This window comes from Kwoniella botswanensis, chromosome 1 (assembly GCF_036426115.1).
Source record: "Kwoniella botswanensis chromosome 1, complete sequence".
Lineage (NCBI taxonomy): Eukaryota > Fungi > Basidiomycota > Tremellomycetes > Tremellales > Cryptococcaceae > Kwoniella > Kwoniella botswanensis.
The window spans coordinates 6,099,572-6,115,846 of record NC_088599.1 but is presented as its reverse complement, the minus strand read 5'-3'; the positions used below and the strand labels follow the sequence as shown (position 1 = coordinate 6,115,846).

At 45.0% G+C, this 16,275-nt stretch overlaps 8 protein-coding genes and 1 non-coding gene across 9 annotated transcripts; 3 read left to right on the top strand and 6 right to left on the bottom strand.

Moving 5' to 3' along the window:
* Positions 1–504: 504 nt before the first annotated feature.
* Positions 505–1,324, bottom strand: L199_002300 (uncharacterized protein; the record flags this gene model as incomplete). Its single annotated transcript, XM_064888045.1, has 4 exons — positions 505–738; positions 811–920; positions 979–1,084; positions 1,142–1,324. 4 exons carry the CDS (start codon positions 1,322–1,324, stop codon positions 505–507), a joined length of 633 nt encoding a protein of 210 aa, XP_064744117.1.
* Positions 1,325–1,586: 262 nt separating this feature from the next.
* On the top strand, positions 1,587–4,246 carry L199_002299 (uncharacterized protein; the record flags this gene model as incomplete). The annotated part of the gene is made up of 13 exons (XM_064888044.1): positions 1,587–1,611; positions 1,671–1,699; positions 1,826–1,938; positions 2,000–2,259; positions 2,312–2,328; positions 2,389–2,400; positions 2,457–2,474; positions 2,538–2,729; positions 2,789–2,956; positions 3,021–3,074; positions 3,126–3,823; positions 3,876–4,027; positions 4,104–4,246. The coding sequence occupies 13 exons, from the start codon at positions 1,587–1,589 to the stop codon at positions 4,244–4,246; spliced, it is 1,881 nt and encodes a 626-aa protein (XP_064744116.1).
* Positions 4,247–4,389: 143 nt separating this feature from the next.
* Positions 4,390–6,324, bottom strand: L199_002298 (uncharacterized protein; the record flags this gene model as incomplete). The annotated part of the gene is made up of 8 exons (XM_064888043.1): positions 4,390–4,455; positions 4,520–4,771; positions 4,844–5,147; positions 5,222–5,471; positions 5,526–5,618; positions 5,696–5,795; positions 5,855–6,121; positions 6,193–6,324. The coding sequence occupies 8 exons, from the start codon at positions 6,322–6,324 to the stop codon at positions 4,390–4,392; spliced, it is 1,464 nt and encodes a 487-aa protein (XP_064744115.1).
* Positions 6,325–7,157: 833 nt separating this feature from the next.
* L199_002297 (uncharacterized protein) lies at positions 7,158–8,756 on the top strand (the record flags this gene model as incomplete). The annotated part of the gene is made up of 9 exons (XM_064888042.1): positions 7,158–7,180; positions 7,240–7,321; positions 7,388–7,528; positions 7,592–7,680; positions 7,743–7,839; positions 7,908–8,065; positions 8,120–8,273; positions 8,336–8,446; positions 8,511–8,756. 9 exons carry the CDS (start codon positions 7,158–7,160, stop codon positions 8,754–8,756), a joined length of 1,101 nt encoding a protein of 366 aa, XP_064744114.1.
* Positions 8,757–8,900: 144 nt separating this feature from the next.
* L199_002296 (uncharacterized protein) lies at positions 8,901–10,119 on the bottom strand (the record flags this gene model as incomplete). The annotated part of the gene is made up of 3 exons (XM_064888041.1): positions 8,901–9,113; positions 9,288–9,532; positions 9,633–10,119. The coding sequence occupies 3 exons, from the start codon at positions 10,117–10,119 to the stop codon at positions 8,901–8,903; spliced, it is 945 nt and encodes a 314-aa protein (XP_064744113.1).
* Positions 10,120–10,301: 182 nt separating this feature from the next.
* On the top strand, positions 10,302–12,215 carry L199_002295 (uncharacterized protein; the record flags this gene model as incomplete). The annotated part of the gene is made up of 6 exons (XM_064888040.1): positions 10,302–10,614; positions 10,679–10,854; positions 10,949–11,450; positions 11,553–11,674; positions 11,740–11,851; positions 11,926–12,215. The coding sequence occupies 6 exons, from the start codon at positions 10,302–10,304 to the stop codon at positions 12,213–12,215; spliced, it is 1,515 nt and encodes a 504-aa protein (XP_064744112.1).
* Positions 12,216–12,443: 228 nt separating this feature from the next.
* L199_002294 (uncharacterized protein) lies at positions 12,444–14,972 on the bottom strand (the record flags this gene model as incomplete). The annotated part of the gene is made up of 3 exons (XM_064888039.1): positions 12,444–12,871; positions 12,966–13,618; positions 13,678–14,972. 3 exons carry the CDS (start codon positions 14,970–14,972, stop codon positions 12,444–12,446), a joined length of 2,376 nt encoding a protein of 791 aa, XP_064744111.1.
* Positions 14,973–15,198: 226 nt separating this feature from the next.
* L199_002293 lies at positions 15,199–15,285 on the bottom strand. Its single transcript has one exon. It is a non-coding gene; the product is annotated as a tRNA-Lys (tRNA).
* A 273-nt stretch (positions 15,286–15,558) lies between these two features.
* On the bottom strand, positions 15,559–16,059 carry L199_002292 (uncharacterized protein; the record flags this gene model as incomplete). The annotated part of the gene is made up of 2 exons (XM_064888038.1): positions 15,559–15,911; positions 15,969–16,059. 2 exons carry the CDS (start codon positions 16,057–16,059, stop codon positions 15,559–15,561), a joined length of 444 nt encoding a protein of 147 aa, XP_064744110.1.
* Between the last annotated feature and the right edge of the window lie 216 nt (positions 16,060–16,275).

Here is a 16,275-nt window from a genome sequence, read left to right as displayed (position 1 = left end):
TCGAGGATCAACGGCACTACTTGAAGATCCATCCAAAGGATTATCCAGCTTTCAAACCCGAGGAGACCGAGTTGTTGGCAGGAAGAGAAGCTGGGACGAGTATTACACATCACCGGAAGTTTGGTCTCAAATCGAACAGGAAGATGCACTCGAAGAAGGGTCAGCGAGAATCGTGCGATATACCATCGAAAGACCAGAATTTTGCGATATGAGTCCTGGTGGAACATTTTAGATATAGAAGGATAGATACAATCAAGGGGGGGCAGGGGTACTGACATGGTGCCGTCGTAGTCAGATAATATCACTGTGCTCCCGACTCATGTGGTGGTATAGGCGTGCTGATCGTAACAGTCCAACGCGCCAATGGGAGCTAGATGCATGGTGTTCTGTTGAGGAAGATAGCTTCACAACTCATTTCGATCGGCTTCGATGAGAAGCGCTTTTTGCCATTACTTTCGTCTAACCTGAGGCCGTAGTATCGAGCGGTCTTTGCATAAGAAAACATTATGCGAGAGGGATCCCAGCGCTTCCTTTGCTCCCTTGGTATACACCCGACAGGCCATTATAGTCCTGCTTGATCTTCTTCACCCTTTCCTCCATCTGTTGCTTCTCGCCTCCTTCCAGGTCGTTCACCAGCTCTGCTACAGATCGAGCCGTCCAGAATGCGTTTGACTTGTTGTACAATGGTCTCTTTGCAAAGTCTTCTGAAGACTCGCCAGCAGTGGGTACTTTGAAGACCTAGACATCAGCAGTAAGATGGTCATGAAATAAGCGAACTACTCATGGTGTCTTTTCTGGACCAAAACTCACTTCTTCTAAAATCCTTATATCATGAGGTATATTGAAGGCGTCCCTTGTATCTTCATACGTGAACAGGAAGTAATGGTTATCGAACCCTGACCATGTTATGCCGGACAGACCTAAGGATCAAACCATGTCAGTTCCTTGCAGTTTTAAAGGCAATCGCAATTGACTCACACAACGAGCATGGTTCGTGAGTCGCAAAGAAGATGCACTCGCTCGGTGGAGGTCTTTGATCAGCTGGAAGAGCGTAAAAGTGTTGTATGCAGTTGATTTCACCGTGCTGTAGTCATGAAAAACCGATCAGCACAATGACTAGCCTCAGGATATGTATACTTACCAGTAAGGGACTGGATGTTTCATGATTGGAAGCGATCACGACCACACTCAAATCTGACTTCCTAAAAATAGCCGCACCAAATACCTTTGAACCCGATGCCACTCCTTTGGCTGTCAGAGGGATGATTTTCTCCGATGTGGTGGTCAGAAAGGCATCAAGAAGTTGAGAGGAAGTCCAGGTCATTGTATCTGCTGAATCAATCGATGTATGAAGTATAGGTCAAGCCTGATTACAACATTAATCTTAACATTCAATCTTGTATGGGAAGATAAGAAATTGGGACCACAAAGTGGAGGGTCAGAACCGATGTTAGCGGAGATGATAAACAAGGCCGACACTTCTACCGGATCTCCGGCCATATTGTTTGCTTTCTCGGTCCTCCATATTAAGCTTCCTCTCGATTTTCAACTTAGAGTCATCGTCACCAACGCGTGATCTCTCAGCGATGAGCGGACGCAAAGCCTACACATGTGAGTCGATTAATGACCTCTTCTAAGGGGGATGGCTGATCTTGATCCACGTCATATAGGTGTTCAGTGTCGATTAAAGAAAATAAAGGTGAATATCGGGTCGGCTGCTCGACAGCTACGATAAGAAAGCAGCATTTATATCTTCAAGCGACAAAGGCTGTACTGGTTCTGGCACTCGTGCTGTTGAGCTCAATCTGACATACATGCATTTAAGTGTGATAGGCATCGATTCTGCGGTCAATGCAAGAAGAGGGGAGAAACATGTGAATGGCCTCCAAACGGTGTTCCGCTAGAGATTGAAGGCAGCATACCGCGTTCATCTGCATCGTAAGCCCAACAGCATATCTGCATCGACACCGGACATTGACTGAATCTGTCACATGGACAGGCCTACAACAGCGCCTGTAGTATCGAGACGCGCCCGTCATCAGTCAAGCGGGTCCACGCCGCCCACAGTCGACGTCCCTCACACCGTTGCCCATGCTGAACAGCTTGATCACTCGATACTCAATGATCCTCGCGGTGAGCCAGTAGGATGGGGATTCGGCTCAAGTCAGACCCCAAGGCGGGCTTTCCCCTTTGACAGTGCGGGTAGTAGAACAGATTATATGGTAACGGCGGATCTGATGAGAACTCTGCCCAGTAGAGGTGAGTTACCAATGAATGATTGTGCTTCAACTTATCAGGTGTTGATTCATAGCTGAATCGGATACACTGGTGAGCTTGATCTATAGTTCAGCTATGCATGGTCATCACTGATGCCCTGAACCTTAACAGCTACGTGTATATGTGAGTGTACAATGAGATCACCTTGGATAATTATGCTGAGACATTTGGAACTCAAGCTTGAGCGTGTGGAATGGGTGAGCTAGGGGCTTGGGATATTTCATCATGTATTGCATGGTCAGCTAATTCAATAGACGTAGATCCATCATCCATTACATCTGCCCACTTTCCTTGCGCAGTACAATCGGTTCTGGAACATGGATATCGCTCGCCGGTGTGAAACAGTGCACGCTCGATGGTTGGCATTACTATACATAGCCCTATGCCTTGGAGATCACTTTAGTGATGATGAATTGACCACCGACCCCACTCTCGAAACAAGATTGGTAACAGTGCGTGTCGTTAACACACTTTGTTTAGCGTGCTCAATTGTCTGCTGACCAGACGGTAGGCATGCGAAGACACACTCGCATACTCTGACTTCCTGAATCAGCCTTCAACGGAGACTATACAAACGATCATTTGTCTGAATATATACCTTAATAACAAGAACCGAGTGACAGCTGCCAAGAGCCTTCTAGGAACTGCTATAAAAATGGCCATATGTATGGGTATGTCGGTGAGTAGACCTTCTCAAGCCCAAGAAAAGAATGATACTTTTCAGTCTGAAAATCCCATCATAGCGCATTCCTGATGAGGGGCAGACGTCTGGTGAAGAAGGTTCGATAGACCGAGAGGTGAGTTGCATTTCGTGCTTTTCATGTCCAGTGCTCATTGGCTCCATTCAGATCGGAAGAAGATTATGGTGGTCACTAGTGTGTCAAGATGCGTATACGGCTTCGAATAGTGGATTCTCCTACTCGATCAACTTGGCCCATTCTTCTACTGGTTATTTCGCCAATGTCGAAGATGAAGATATCCGTTCGGGATCACATTACCATTCCCGCCCCATGTCCGAAATTACAGTATCGACATACCACCTGTGCAAAATAAACTTTGCACTAACAGTTCGAAGCTTCATTGATGCGGTTAATGCGAACTTCCCCGACGCTTCCTATGAAGAAATTATGAGATTAGACGCCCAGTTCAGATCTGTTTACAATGCTCTACCAGTACCTCTCCGACCTGATCTTCCACAAGCTTTCGAACTCTCTTTTGCCGGTTCAAGGAGGTACTTGGTCGAACAAAGGATATTTATGGGTATCACCTTACACAATCGAGTCATGAGATTGCATCGATCATACATGGTCAGAGGGTACGACGATGATCGGTATGCGTATTCTACCAAAGTATGCCTCGAATCAGCATATGCTACTCTGGAACTGGTCAAGCAAAGTCCGCAGACATTATGCAGATGGTGGGTAGTGATGGTACATGTGTGGACGAGCGGTTTGATCATTTCTGCCGACTTGGTAAAAGGTGTATCCGATGTCGATATTAGACGGAAACAGCGAGATGGAGTCAGACTGGCAATCTCTCTTCTTGAGTAAGTGCTCAACCATCTAAAACGGGTTTTTTAAGCTAACTCAAACATCCAGACCTATATCTCGCACAAGTCCTGTCGCTTCACGGGGAGTGAAGGTTCTAAAAGCTCTTCTGGACACGGATGATGCTCAGCTCCAACCTCGGAAGCGGAAGAGGGTCGACGAACAGCCTTCGAATACTGCTGCTCCAGTGCATAACGCCATCTGTGAGTTTCGCTTTATAAAGGGGGATCCTGTGAGTATGGCAGAAAAAGATACTAACGTTCGAGGGATGATGTTCAGCTTCCATGACTGATCTCGAACAATTGCTGCGGGATGTCACATCTTCTGTCCCGACGACCACATATACCGCACCAACTAGTGAAATTGTGAATGAACAAACTTTGGAATTCTGGCAATCCCTCTTTCAGATGAATCAGTGGTAAGGATCGAGACAAACATGTTATCCATTTATCATTTTACCTTATATTATATACTAAAAATATATGACATGTTATCTGTACCATTTGTCACCCACTACTGCGAGATTGAACAATATTGTCAAAATTGATACACCGACTGATCTGAGCTACTTCTCTTCTTCGTAATACTTGTTGTCCCCGGCCCTGGTTCCGTGTTCAAGCTGTTGCACTCCCTATGTCACAGGCAGTTCGTTAGCTTCAAGTAGCATTGATGGTCATATATTTTTCGGAACTTACGAGATTGGATGTCTCTGTCTCTTGATGGAGTTTCCTTCGATCGTCCCAAGCATACAGAGCTTTCCAGACAAGCATCACTACACCACCGGCGATGGCACAAGCTCCACAGATGATCAAACCATGCTTGTACCTTGGGGCGTCTTTAGGTTTGAACACGTTACTTCCCGCAAACCCAGCCATCTGGATGAAAGCGACGTAAGCGGCCAGAGCAATAGGTCTCTTTCGCTCTTCGAATCGGCTACTCAACCAGGACTATGCGGTAGTTGCATTTCATTGTATCAGCTTCCGTACGTTCAATTGGACTCAAGAGTGAAGGATACTCACAGCATTGATAGCTTGACCACAGCCCATTGTTCCCGCAGTCATGAGATACCCTCCGTAAAGTACTCGCTTGCCCACTCCGTCAGGAGCCAGAGCGAGCCAGAGACATCCGGCGCAAGACAAGGCCATAGCTACAAAGATGTGTATCCCTCTTTCTTTTGTTCGATCACTACTCCAAGCTAGACTGACTGAGAAGACCAATCCAATAGCAGAAGCAGGTGCGGCCATACCGTTTGCCGTAAATCCTGCGTAGCCCAGAGATTTGATCACTGAAGGTCCATATGTATTAATTGGTGTTAGGATGACTCTGTCAGGGCAAACAAACGTCGATTAGCTATACACTGGATGGTCATTACCAAAGAAGAGGTCATAAGGACTCACGAGGAGAGGAATGCAGCGATGCAATGTCCATACAATCGCCAATCAAGGAAAGTATCCTTGATATCTACAAACTTGATTTTCTCTCCATGAACAATGGCTTTCTTCGGATCATCAGCTAGCAACCTAGCGGAGAGGACCTCTGCATCCCTTCGATTAAGAATGGGGAAACCCAAAGATTTTCCACCTTCTGTTGGCGTGGCGGGAAGGTAGAAGACCGCGAGAATCGCAACGAACATCGTCATGGCTCCCTCTGACACGTCAAGATCAGCGAAGGCACAATGATGGGGGACAACCTTGTACATACCAATCAAGAAAAGCCACTGCCAACCGTGCCATCCATGTTTGTAGTTCAGACCCTTGAGGATACCTAGTGCGAGTGGTCCAGATACCATACCAGCTATTAGGATGAGATAAGTCAGTAAGTCCGAAGATCAAGCGTACGGGTCGAGATCGTACTACTGCACTTTGACTTACCGACACTGTTTGCAGCCCAGAAGATGGCTAATCTCAAACTCAATTCGCCGTTTTGGTAGAATCGGGTGATATACCATGCCATACCAGGAATGAAACCGGCCTACAATGATATCGTCGATTAGCGGCCTTCGAAGTGAAAGTTCGAAATATCGTACACACCTCTCCTGAAGCAATCAAAAATCTCGTAGCGTAAAAACCACCTTTGTTTTTCAAGAATGCTTGACAAAGAGTAAGTAAACCCCAGATGAAGATGATGACCGGTACCCATCGATGAGGACCAACAGCCTTAGCTACGATGTTACTTGGCAGTTCAAACAATACGAAACCTAACGTGAAAAGAGTTTGACCAATATTGACATTTGCAGTGGTGATGTTGATATCTTTGAGGATAGTATCGGTCTGAGCGTTTCCTAAATTGGTTCGATCCTACGAGTACATGCGGAGATCTCTCGTAAGCCCACCCTCCACCCATACGCCGCTGGCGTGATATGACTTACAAATTGAAGCATGAGAAAACATAATACGATAAAGGGCAATACCAAGAAATCGACTTTTCGGACAGCTCTCTTCTCTTCCTCGGGCGTGTAATCCGCATAATATTGTGGGTGATCGACAACGAGATCGGACATTTTGTTCGATAGATCGTATATAGGTATATGTATATTTGTGTGTATGTGTGTGTATTCCCGAGGGTGTAAAAGGTGTTCAGCGATATTTAATGACTCCTGATGATGACTTTCGAGTCTTTCGAGATCGCCTTGAATGGAAGAACTCTGATATCTCAGACATTCGAGAGGGAATGTCAACTATTTATATACCTTTTCTTCATGATCCATCTCGTCTTGCATCACTTTGCGTTATCAGTGAAATATTGGAGATATCCTTTCTGATTCTTGCGATTCTTTTCCGGTCTGCAACTCATGAATCGAGATAAGCTGTTATTTTACTTGCTTTGCTCGGACGAAGTGAAAAAGTCAAAAGAGTAAAGCGCGCTCACGCCATAATTCTGTTATCTCTATCGATTCATCTCAAATTCCCATTATGGAGTTCCGGACCTACCTTGCACCATAATGACTCGGAGTCACGGAGTACCGATATATACTTCCAACCCTTGCCAGTCCTTCCATCTGATGCCTTATTCCTTCACGCCTATGTCCACGATTTTGCAAACAAGGTAGATAACGTGCTTTGCGATAATTCGGTACTCCGTAACCACGCAAAGAATCGTCATCTAACACCGAGACTTGGATATTTGGATTGGTTATCTGGGTGAGATATCTTGAGGAAGATGGGTAGACGATACGAAAGACCTTGATACAGGTTTTTCGGGCCTCTCATAGCGAGACATGAGCTTGAAAATGGTATATAATGAAATGTGCATTTGCAAGATGAGTGACAAACGACAACATCTCTCCCTCCAAAACTTTGCAAGAAATTTCAATAAGAGCACGAAAGTACAAAAATGGATCAAAATATCATTAGAAGGTAAGTGCTTGCGTGCTTCGCTGGCCCAGACATCGGCTGATCGAGTTTGGTGTCATCAGACGTGGTGTTGGTACGAGAGGTATCGATGAGAAAACAGTCTTGGACGGATACACCGTCATCGCCCCATTAACAGGGAAGAAGGTATGTCTTCAATACTACCTACATCGCTTGGGGCGGAACTTGAGCTGATTCGATTTTTGGATACAGGTGTACTTGATCAACAATGCAGGTGATACAGTCCATACTTGGAACTTACCCTACCGAGTGGGAAGATACGCAAGATTACTACCGAATGGTAATTTGGTAGTTGGGATGAAGGATCCAGAAGCATCCGCTCCATTCCCTTTCGTAAGTCGTTACCAGAACCATACCAATCTGATCTTGTAAGAGATGCTAATAGTCCACTGATAGTTCAACAAATACGGTGGAGGGGTTTATATGGAACTTACACCCGAGGGCAAAGTGGTACACGAGCTACGTGATCCTTTAGGTCATCACGAGTGAGTAAATTTTGTGACTTGTTGCGGAGATACATCATTCATGTAGTTTCGTACGTCTATAGTTGCTTTTATGATGGGGATGGCCACTTCTTCTATGCGGGTCTCGAAGCTTTAACTCCCGAACAACAAGCTGCTCTACCAGGTGGTGTGGAAGGTACTGTGGGTACAGCCTAGCACTACTCCATGCATTGACCATTTACTGATGCACGCTGGTTGTTCTGCCGTAGGAAGCACCTGATGGAAAGGTATATGCCGATACGATAAGAGAGGTGAAAGATGGGAAATTGGTTTGGGAATGGAAAGTTTCGGAACATCTTGATCCTAAGGTCTTCCCTCTTCAGGCTCATTATCCGAGAGAGCACTGGCCTTTGATCAACGGTATCTAGTGAGTCTTCTTCTCACCTCATCATCAGCAATAAACTCTGACCAGTTCGGATAGTCCATTGAAAGACGGGAACATCTTGGCTTCATGTCGAAGTGTATCAGCCGTGATAATCATCGAAAAATCAACTGGTAATATCATCTGGCATTTGGATTCCACAGTCGTCGCTCAGCAGCATAATGCTAATGAATTGCCCAATGGGAACATCTTGGTAAGTCATCTAATAAATAAAATTATCTATATCACGCGGCTGATGACATTTGCTTGACTTAGATCTTTGATAATGGTGCATTCAGACACAGAGAATCTTTCCAATGGTCGCGAGGTTTGGAAATTGATAGAAAGACAAAAGAGGTTGTCTGGCAATGGCATGCTTCACCAAAGGTAAGTCCGTAATCATGATACAAATTAAAATGTAGATTTGCTGATGTTTATTCCGTCGATATAGGAAACTTTCTTCACACCATTCATGGGATCAGCACAAAGATTACCAAATGGTAATACGCTCTTATGTGAATCGGCTTTCGGTAGAGTCATCGAAATCAACACGTCAAACGAGATCTGCTGGGAATATGTCTGTCCTCACTTCGCAGTTTATCCTGAACCTGAAGCTGCTGGATTCTACCCTGTCGAGAGTAATGCTCTGTTCAGAGCGTACAAGTATAGTAAAGATCAGATCCCATGGTTGAACTGAACCGATAAATCATAGGCGTTAGCTGCTCCGAGAATATGTAGTACTGTATGGATACTGTAGATATGAGTAGCTGGGTGCATCCTTCAGGAGACATAAACTTCATATTCTCTACATGTATTCTGGTATAGATGCATATACGAGAATTTACATACTATACGCTCCAGCTTTACCATGGCCGAACCTATCTCCTAAACCTCTAGCATCTTTGATTTTCTTCTGCCTCTCGTTATCGGTCAGTAGTCGACCTGTCACACCCATATCTCTATCATGGTCCCATATAGCTGGCGCTTCATCGTCTTCGCCTTTCTTCTTCTTCGACAATTTGGATGCGTGTTGATCGAGGAGGGATGGGCCCCGCTATAAGATTGCAGAACGTTAGCAATGAGCGCAAGGTATGGTAGGAGGGCAGAACAAGCGAAGAGCAGCGCAGATGGAAGGATTGAGAGGAAGTAACACAAAAAAATGGATATACACGGTGCATCGCAATCCCGTTGCCAGCCAAGAAGATAGTGCATAGTGGTTCAAACTCACATTATGAGCCTGCAAAGTATTCCTAATATCCTCTTCTCTTCTCCTCTTCCTCCTTTCTTCCTGCTCTTCATCAAACGACATGATCCTCTCTCCGGCTTTAGCCTTCTTCCGCTTGATACCAGCCACCTCATCCGCTATACGCTGAGCCTTCTCAGCCGGGGTTTCAGTCCATACACTATGATCGACCGATTCGGGCTCTCGAGTGGATTTTGAGAACGTCGAGGGTCGTTTGCGAAGTGGGTCGACTAGATACATATCATCAGCTTGATCTATATTGACTGATCCCATCATTTCTGCTCGGATAGAATATGTGGATATTCCTATCACGATGATGACACCACTCACCATTAGACAATACCCCACTACTTGGAGGAACCAACATCCATTCTTCCCTCTTCTTCTCTTTCGGTCTACTCTCCTCTTCCAATATCTTCCTTCTCCTCTCCTCTCTTTCCAAAAACTCTCTTACGGCAGATCCAGCAGAATCCTCTTCTCCGTTGGTGGGTACAGGCATAGGTCCAATCACATCATCGTCATCACTATCCTCTTCGTATGCCGCTGGAGGACGTGATGGTCCTGCAGCTGTCGTAGATGAGGGCAATGACGGCCCTGCAGCTGGAAGACTAGGTCCAGCGGGTCCAGCGGGTGTTTTACGTGATGCTGCCAAGTGTGGTGGAAGTGCTGGTCCATAATCGTCATCATCATCATCATCTTCATCTTCAACAGGTGCAGGTGGTGGTCGTGCAGGTCCTTCAGTATGGGGTTCAGGAGATGTAGGGCTGTTGCCTGTTAGATGAGCGAGGTGAGGTGGCAAGGATGGTCCGATAGGCATGATGAGAGTGCTTTTATTATGCTTGGTGGTAAGAAGGAGGAACGAATGGAAATTTCAGGTTTATGCCGAGATGATGATGATGTTTTCATGGCGGTGCTTTATACAGAAAACCATAAAAATCATTAAATTGCCACCCATTCTTATCCCTCCTTCTTCTTCCTGTTCTTGATCAGGCAAGCACAATGACCCAAGATACCAAACCACTCATGCCATCACTCTCACCAGAGGATGATCTCGACCTCCCACCGCCATCATACGACACTGCATTAGCAGCTTCGTCCTCCTCTTCTTCTCGACCCGATGCTGGGTCATCCAGCTCTCAACAAGGGGTCGAAGAGAGGACCATACCTCAACACCTGTTACACCTTTTCAGTGGACCACCAAATGGGGAACCTCCCATAGGAAGGGATGATGTTCCTCCTGAGCAGATTCAGAGGATTGCATGGGGTCAGAAGGGTCATGATATAGAATCTTGGGATCCCAAATTGGCTGATCGTACGTCTATCTCTATTTGACATTCCCATACGAGCTATGTTCAGGTTACTTACAGTCCACTTAGCCGAGGTTATGTACGACTTCATCAGAGCGCAAGCGATGGTCCCACCAACGATAAAGATCAGATGTCGAGGTCAACATATGGAGACGTTGGAAAGAGATCAAACCGTCATTGAAAATGGTATTGAAACAAGTAAGAAGAGAGGAGAGTCTTATTGTGTGACGGATTTCGATTTCACCGTAAGTGTTGGCCCGTCAAGTTAAGTCGATTGTCTGTTGTCAATTCCATTGATATCACATCTTACGCCCAGTTCTAATCTGACTGTGTTTACAGATCGACTTGTCAGATATTGTCAATCATCCATCAAACAACAATCACATACACTTACGAACGGTCGAATCTGATAGGGCGGCTTATAGAGGGACTCATACAACACGCTACGGCGCTTCTTTCGCCCCTGATCACGGTACTAGATCGTTCTCTCAAGGTGGTTATCGATCGTTGAACACCGAGATGGAATACGGTGTAACAGATGTAGGAAGACAACCTACTTCGGCAGAGCAGAGCGATATCGACGCATGGAATGTGTACAGAGCCAAAAAAGGAATACCAGGTTGGGTAAACATGCAAAACGTTGCTGAATTCTGGGATACAAGGATCAGATCCAAGCTACCTAGTCACACGGATGTAGAGAGTGCCAGGACTGTCAGAGATCACGATAACAGACCAAGTCTGAAAGAATGGTGTAAAGTGTATTGCAGAGATAAGGGAATCTTCAAGGAGTTCTGGGTACACAAAGGTGTATATGGCTGGGAGATGGAAAGCGTTCAAACGGGTGAGTGTATATCGAACGTCGAAGGAATATACCCCAGATATGCGACAGCAACCAACTGTATGAGTTGAATATCATTAGGAAGCTGACACATATCATGCTCAGCGATACGCACTGCGATCCTCTCAACAGGGTATCAATCGAACTACCTTACAGTCACGACTGATATTACTCCGCTAGCAATAGTGGTTCGACCGAACAATATCTTCAGTAGAGCTATAAACAATGTATGTCTCTCTTTAACAGCATACATGCTCGTGGTATATAAAGCTAATTATATATGCGTCGATAGGGATTCCTCTACTTCCTGTCCTGGATTACGCTCATCTGGCCACTGATCTGGATATTCAAGAGGGTTTTCCCTAGATTCCTAGGTGCACCATGGAACGTAGCTTATGTGAATTGTGAGTATTTTCATTCACCTTTATTCAAAGATGGTTCTCTGGCTTACTTGCTAATCAACTTACATATCGTGTAGACGCATTGAAATGTTACCCTCCACTTCCCTCTACATACCCCGCCGAAACGATCCTCCAAGCTCAAGATCGCTTAGCGGCCCTGTACAAGCTGCATCCTGAGTTACCTGAGAATCCAACTTTGCAATATGGCCCTAAAGGCGTACATTATTTATTAGGTAGGAAGGAAGGTGAATGGTTTAGAGAATGGGAAGAGAGGATAAGGATGGGCGTGAGGATGAAATTTAGAGGCCAGCTTGAGGGTGGCCAACAGGGAGAACAAGACGCTGGACAAGGATTGGATGGATATTAGGAGGTTATATCTACACCGATGTCTACAGAATTTACACAGGATTTGGTTGTTTGTCTACTCTTTGTCGCTTGTGTTTCACTTTACTTGGCTGCGTAATTACCATTGTTTCTAGTACGAACACGATGTGTATGTGATTTTATGGCTGCGAGATGGACCTAGATATATATTTAATGTGAATGCAACGGGTCATATACAACAAATGATACAACGATATTGCACAATGGTATTTCACTCTTCTCCCTTTTCGTCCTGGTACCCGTCTTCCTCTTCATCCTCATGTTCATCTCCCTCTTCATCTTCATACACCCGTAATTCATCCTCTTCCTCATGAGCCAACCCTTCTCCCTCCGCCCCTGCATCCCCTTCGTCCTCACCATCCAGCTCATCATCTTCAGAACTGCCATCCTCTTGGTCCGTATCAGTCACCTCGTCATCATCATCCCCAACATCACCTTCATTCGGATCCCAAACATATCCATTCCCTTCGTCCTCACTACTATCTGAATCACTATCGATGATCCAAGCGTTTGACTTCATCCTCTTATTGGCTCTGGCCAATTTTTTGATTCGCGTAGTGGGATATCGCTGATGGATGTTTTCTTTGTGTTTGCGCTTACGACGTGCCGAGTCAGTAGATAAAAGAAGGTTTATGTATTCTATTCACAAAGACCGATAATACCATTAGCTATGACGATCTCCTTCACTTCTATATCAGTATTGAGAGGGAGGGGGACAGAGATGAACACACACCTTTCTCAGACTTGGTCTCGTTCTTTCTATCTTTCGTCCAAATCTCACTTCTATCAACATCATCATTCCCATCATCTACTGCAACCCATAAGGATTTTTCATATTGCTTATCATGAGCTTCATCCATCTTATACAACGCTTCATCAAGCTCTTTATCCTCAATTTCAGTTGCTGCATCACTGATATCGTCATACATTCCTTGTCTATCTTCCTCTTCTTCTTCATTTGAGTGAGTTGAGATATAAGGTATATCATTCCATTGAATTTCACCTGGGGGTAGAATGGCCGCGTGGTATCTTCCAATTCTAACTCCAACTTCTTCCTCTTCCTTATCTTGATTATCGCCTTCCGCAACTTCGATGTCTTGTTCATCCTGGTTATCATTTGGTTCATTATCGAACAATCGCTCTATGAATTCCAAAATAAGTTCAGAGGGATGTACAAGTCCTTCTTTGAGGAGTGCTTGGTGGACATGTTCCGGTGAGATCTGGGGGAGAGGTCCATCGTGGTCGTCTGAAGGATGTTGAAGGTATGATTGTTCAGCGATGAGTATGGAGGAATAGATGAGTCGTCGAAGTTGATTGACAAGGAGAGAATGGATGCCTTGAAGTGCGCTGAACGACATTCCTCGTGGGTCAGTCAAGTTCAGTCGTCTGACATATGGACCATCAGCCGTCGACACATAGTTTCATGTAAGTATCGACATACCCACCTGTTGACTCGCTCAATCATCTCATAATTGAATACTTCCAACCCACTCATCATCAAATGATCATACGTTCCTATCCTCCTAAGATGAGCAGTCTGTACATTCGTATCATTCCGCTTTGTAATCCTCTTCTGAGGTATCTTTGGCGCTTGATCGCTATCAGTTTGGGTTACCGGCTCTCTACTTTGGAAGATCGCATCTGCCCCTCCTGCCAGATCAATCTCATCCCTTGTCAATCCCTCCTCTATCAATTTCTGAATCCTATACTTCTCTCTATTTCTACGTCTGTTGATGATCTTGGACAACAATTTCCTTTGTTCGGGGGTTCGTTCTTTCTTTGGTATGTTGATGATTTCGTTGTAATTCTGTTGATCTATCGTAATTTTACCTCTTGGATCTCCTTTCGTTGGTATGCCTCCAATCATCTCCGAGCCTTCTTCCTCTTCTTCTTCTCCATCATCTTCATCCGCTTCATCTTCCGGTGAGACCATTTTCTTATTAGGCGATAGAGTTGATGTTGATGTAGATACCATTTTGACGCGATCAGAATACCAAGTTGACCAATCGGGCTTCATCAGATTGTTCACCACTGTCAACTTCTCACCATCCATCTTCATGAGGTAATCATCAACTTCCCATTGGTTGATCATCTTCTTATAAGCTGGATGATTCTCTATGAGTTTATTTCGTAGGTACGGTGTCAATTCGATATCTTTCTTCCATTCTTCCACAGGCGATATTTCATCGATCAGCTGTTTCTTCTGAGCTCTCCTTTCCTTCTTCATCAATGCATCTCTTTCTTCATTATCCCTCTCTTCTCTCTCCTTGATCACCTTCTCCGCCAAAACTTCTTCTTTATTTATCCAGCTATCGCTCACTTCCCTAGCAGAAGGCGATAACCCTTTCCTCCATGACCTTACTCCATCCCATCGTAATCTCTCCAGACCTGCATCACGTCGTTTACGATCTACCTGACCTACAATCTCTGAGCCTAACTCTAGCAAATCAAGATACCATTCGATCTCATCTTGGTTCTTCGTCTTGAGCTCACTAGCGATGAGATCCACGCGATATCGCGAATGACGACTTAACGAAGCGAAGAATAATTCTTTCTCTTCTGGTGTCCACACTGTATTGGATGGTGGAACGACGGTAGGGAAAGGATTCCGTTTGTTGGGAACCAGGATAGATCTCTGCCCTAGGATCTGACGTTTGGATTGTTGGATGTGGGTATCGAGGTGGTGGAGGTACCATGTCGAGCTAGATTCGTTGGGTATAGGATCATCTGAGGATGACATAGCATAATATGGTATGGCTTGGTATCACAGGATGAGGGATGAACAGATGAAGTGATTCATGGCCATATAATCAAGTCCTAAAATGTGTGTCAAGGTTGTTCATACTCAATTCTGGGGCGAATCAAAAAAAAAAACCAAAAAAAAAAGCATGCGGAGAAGATCGTGCGACGCCAAAGGACACAGTCAAAATGCAGATACAGAGATAAAACTGCAAAAAATGAAAGTTAGCCCTCGGTGGGACTCGAACCCACAACCTTCCGATCTGACTCTGAAGTTAAGAGTCGGATGATCTAACCAATTGAGCTACGGGGGCTCTGTGTTTTTAACCACTTTTGGTACAATATATCTTTTTCACATTGCAATAGGAAACGAGGTTGGAAATTGTTGAGCCACAGTCCTTCTCTAATGGGATGCTGTAGGAAGAGCTGCCCTTCTCGAACGAGGAATGTATGAGTCGACCAATGGTGTATACATGCCTCAACTGAGTGGATGATGTCCCTCCTATCGTGCAGCATGAGCACGAAGGTGTCAGTACAAAATATTTTACCTACATCCTAGTGATCATATACAACGCTATACCAAACAATCAATACCAGATTGGATTATTCCTCTCTCCTTTCTTTGTATCCTTCTCCCAATCTAACAAAGAATCTTTTGCCCTTTTCAAAATCGCCTTGCCATATTCCCCAGTGGCAAGGGGAGGAGCAGGTTTCGTCCTATCCGCAAGGAAGATGGGAATCTTATTTTCTCCATCTAGGATCTGAGCATCGGAAGCATCATACCCTCCCCCTAACATCACTGCGTCGGGTATGACCTTGAAATTCTGAGTACCAATGATTTCCTCGCTCGGCTTGGGCTGAGGTAGATCTTGGTGTTGATTAGAAAGGATTAGAGGGATTTCTGCACGAGCCTTCTCAAGGGATGTTATGAATCGGACAACTAAGTGATTCTGATAAGCAGGCATTCTCGTCATGCTGTAACGAGTATGCTATTCACCCTCTATTTCAGGTTTGAGTCCTGCAGTTACCGCTTTGCCTACCGAGGTGGTCTTACCGCATAGTATGATCCGTAAGAGTGGGTTTGACATTGTTCGCTATTATGTCCTTGTGGAAAGACGAGTTGGGGGCTATGAGTTGACAATTCGTGGCATGGGAATGCCGAAGTTGTTGTCATCTGCGTGAGAGGTGTGTAGTATGTAGTCTTAGCAAGATAAGCGCTCGAAATGCTGAATAACTAAGACTCAGCTGATATGGTGACGTTCAAAACGATGACATCATCACTTTCTCACTCAAAACAGACAGCA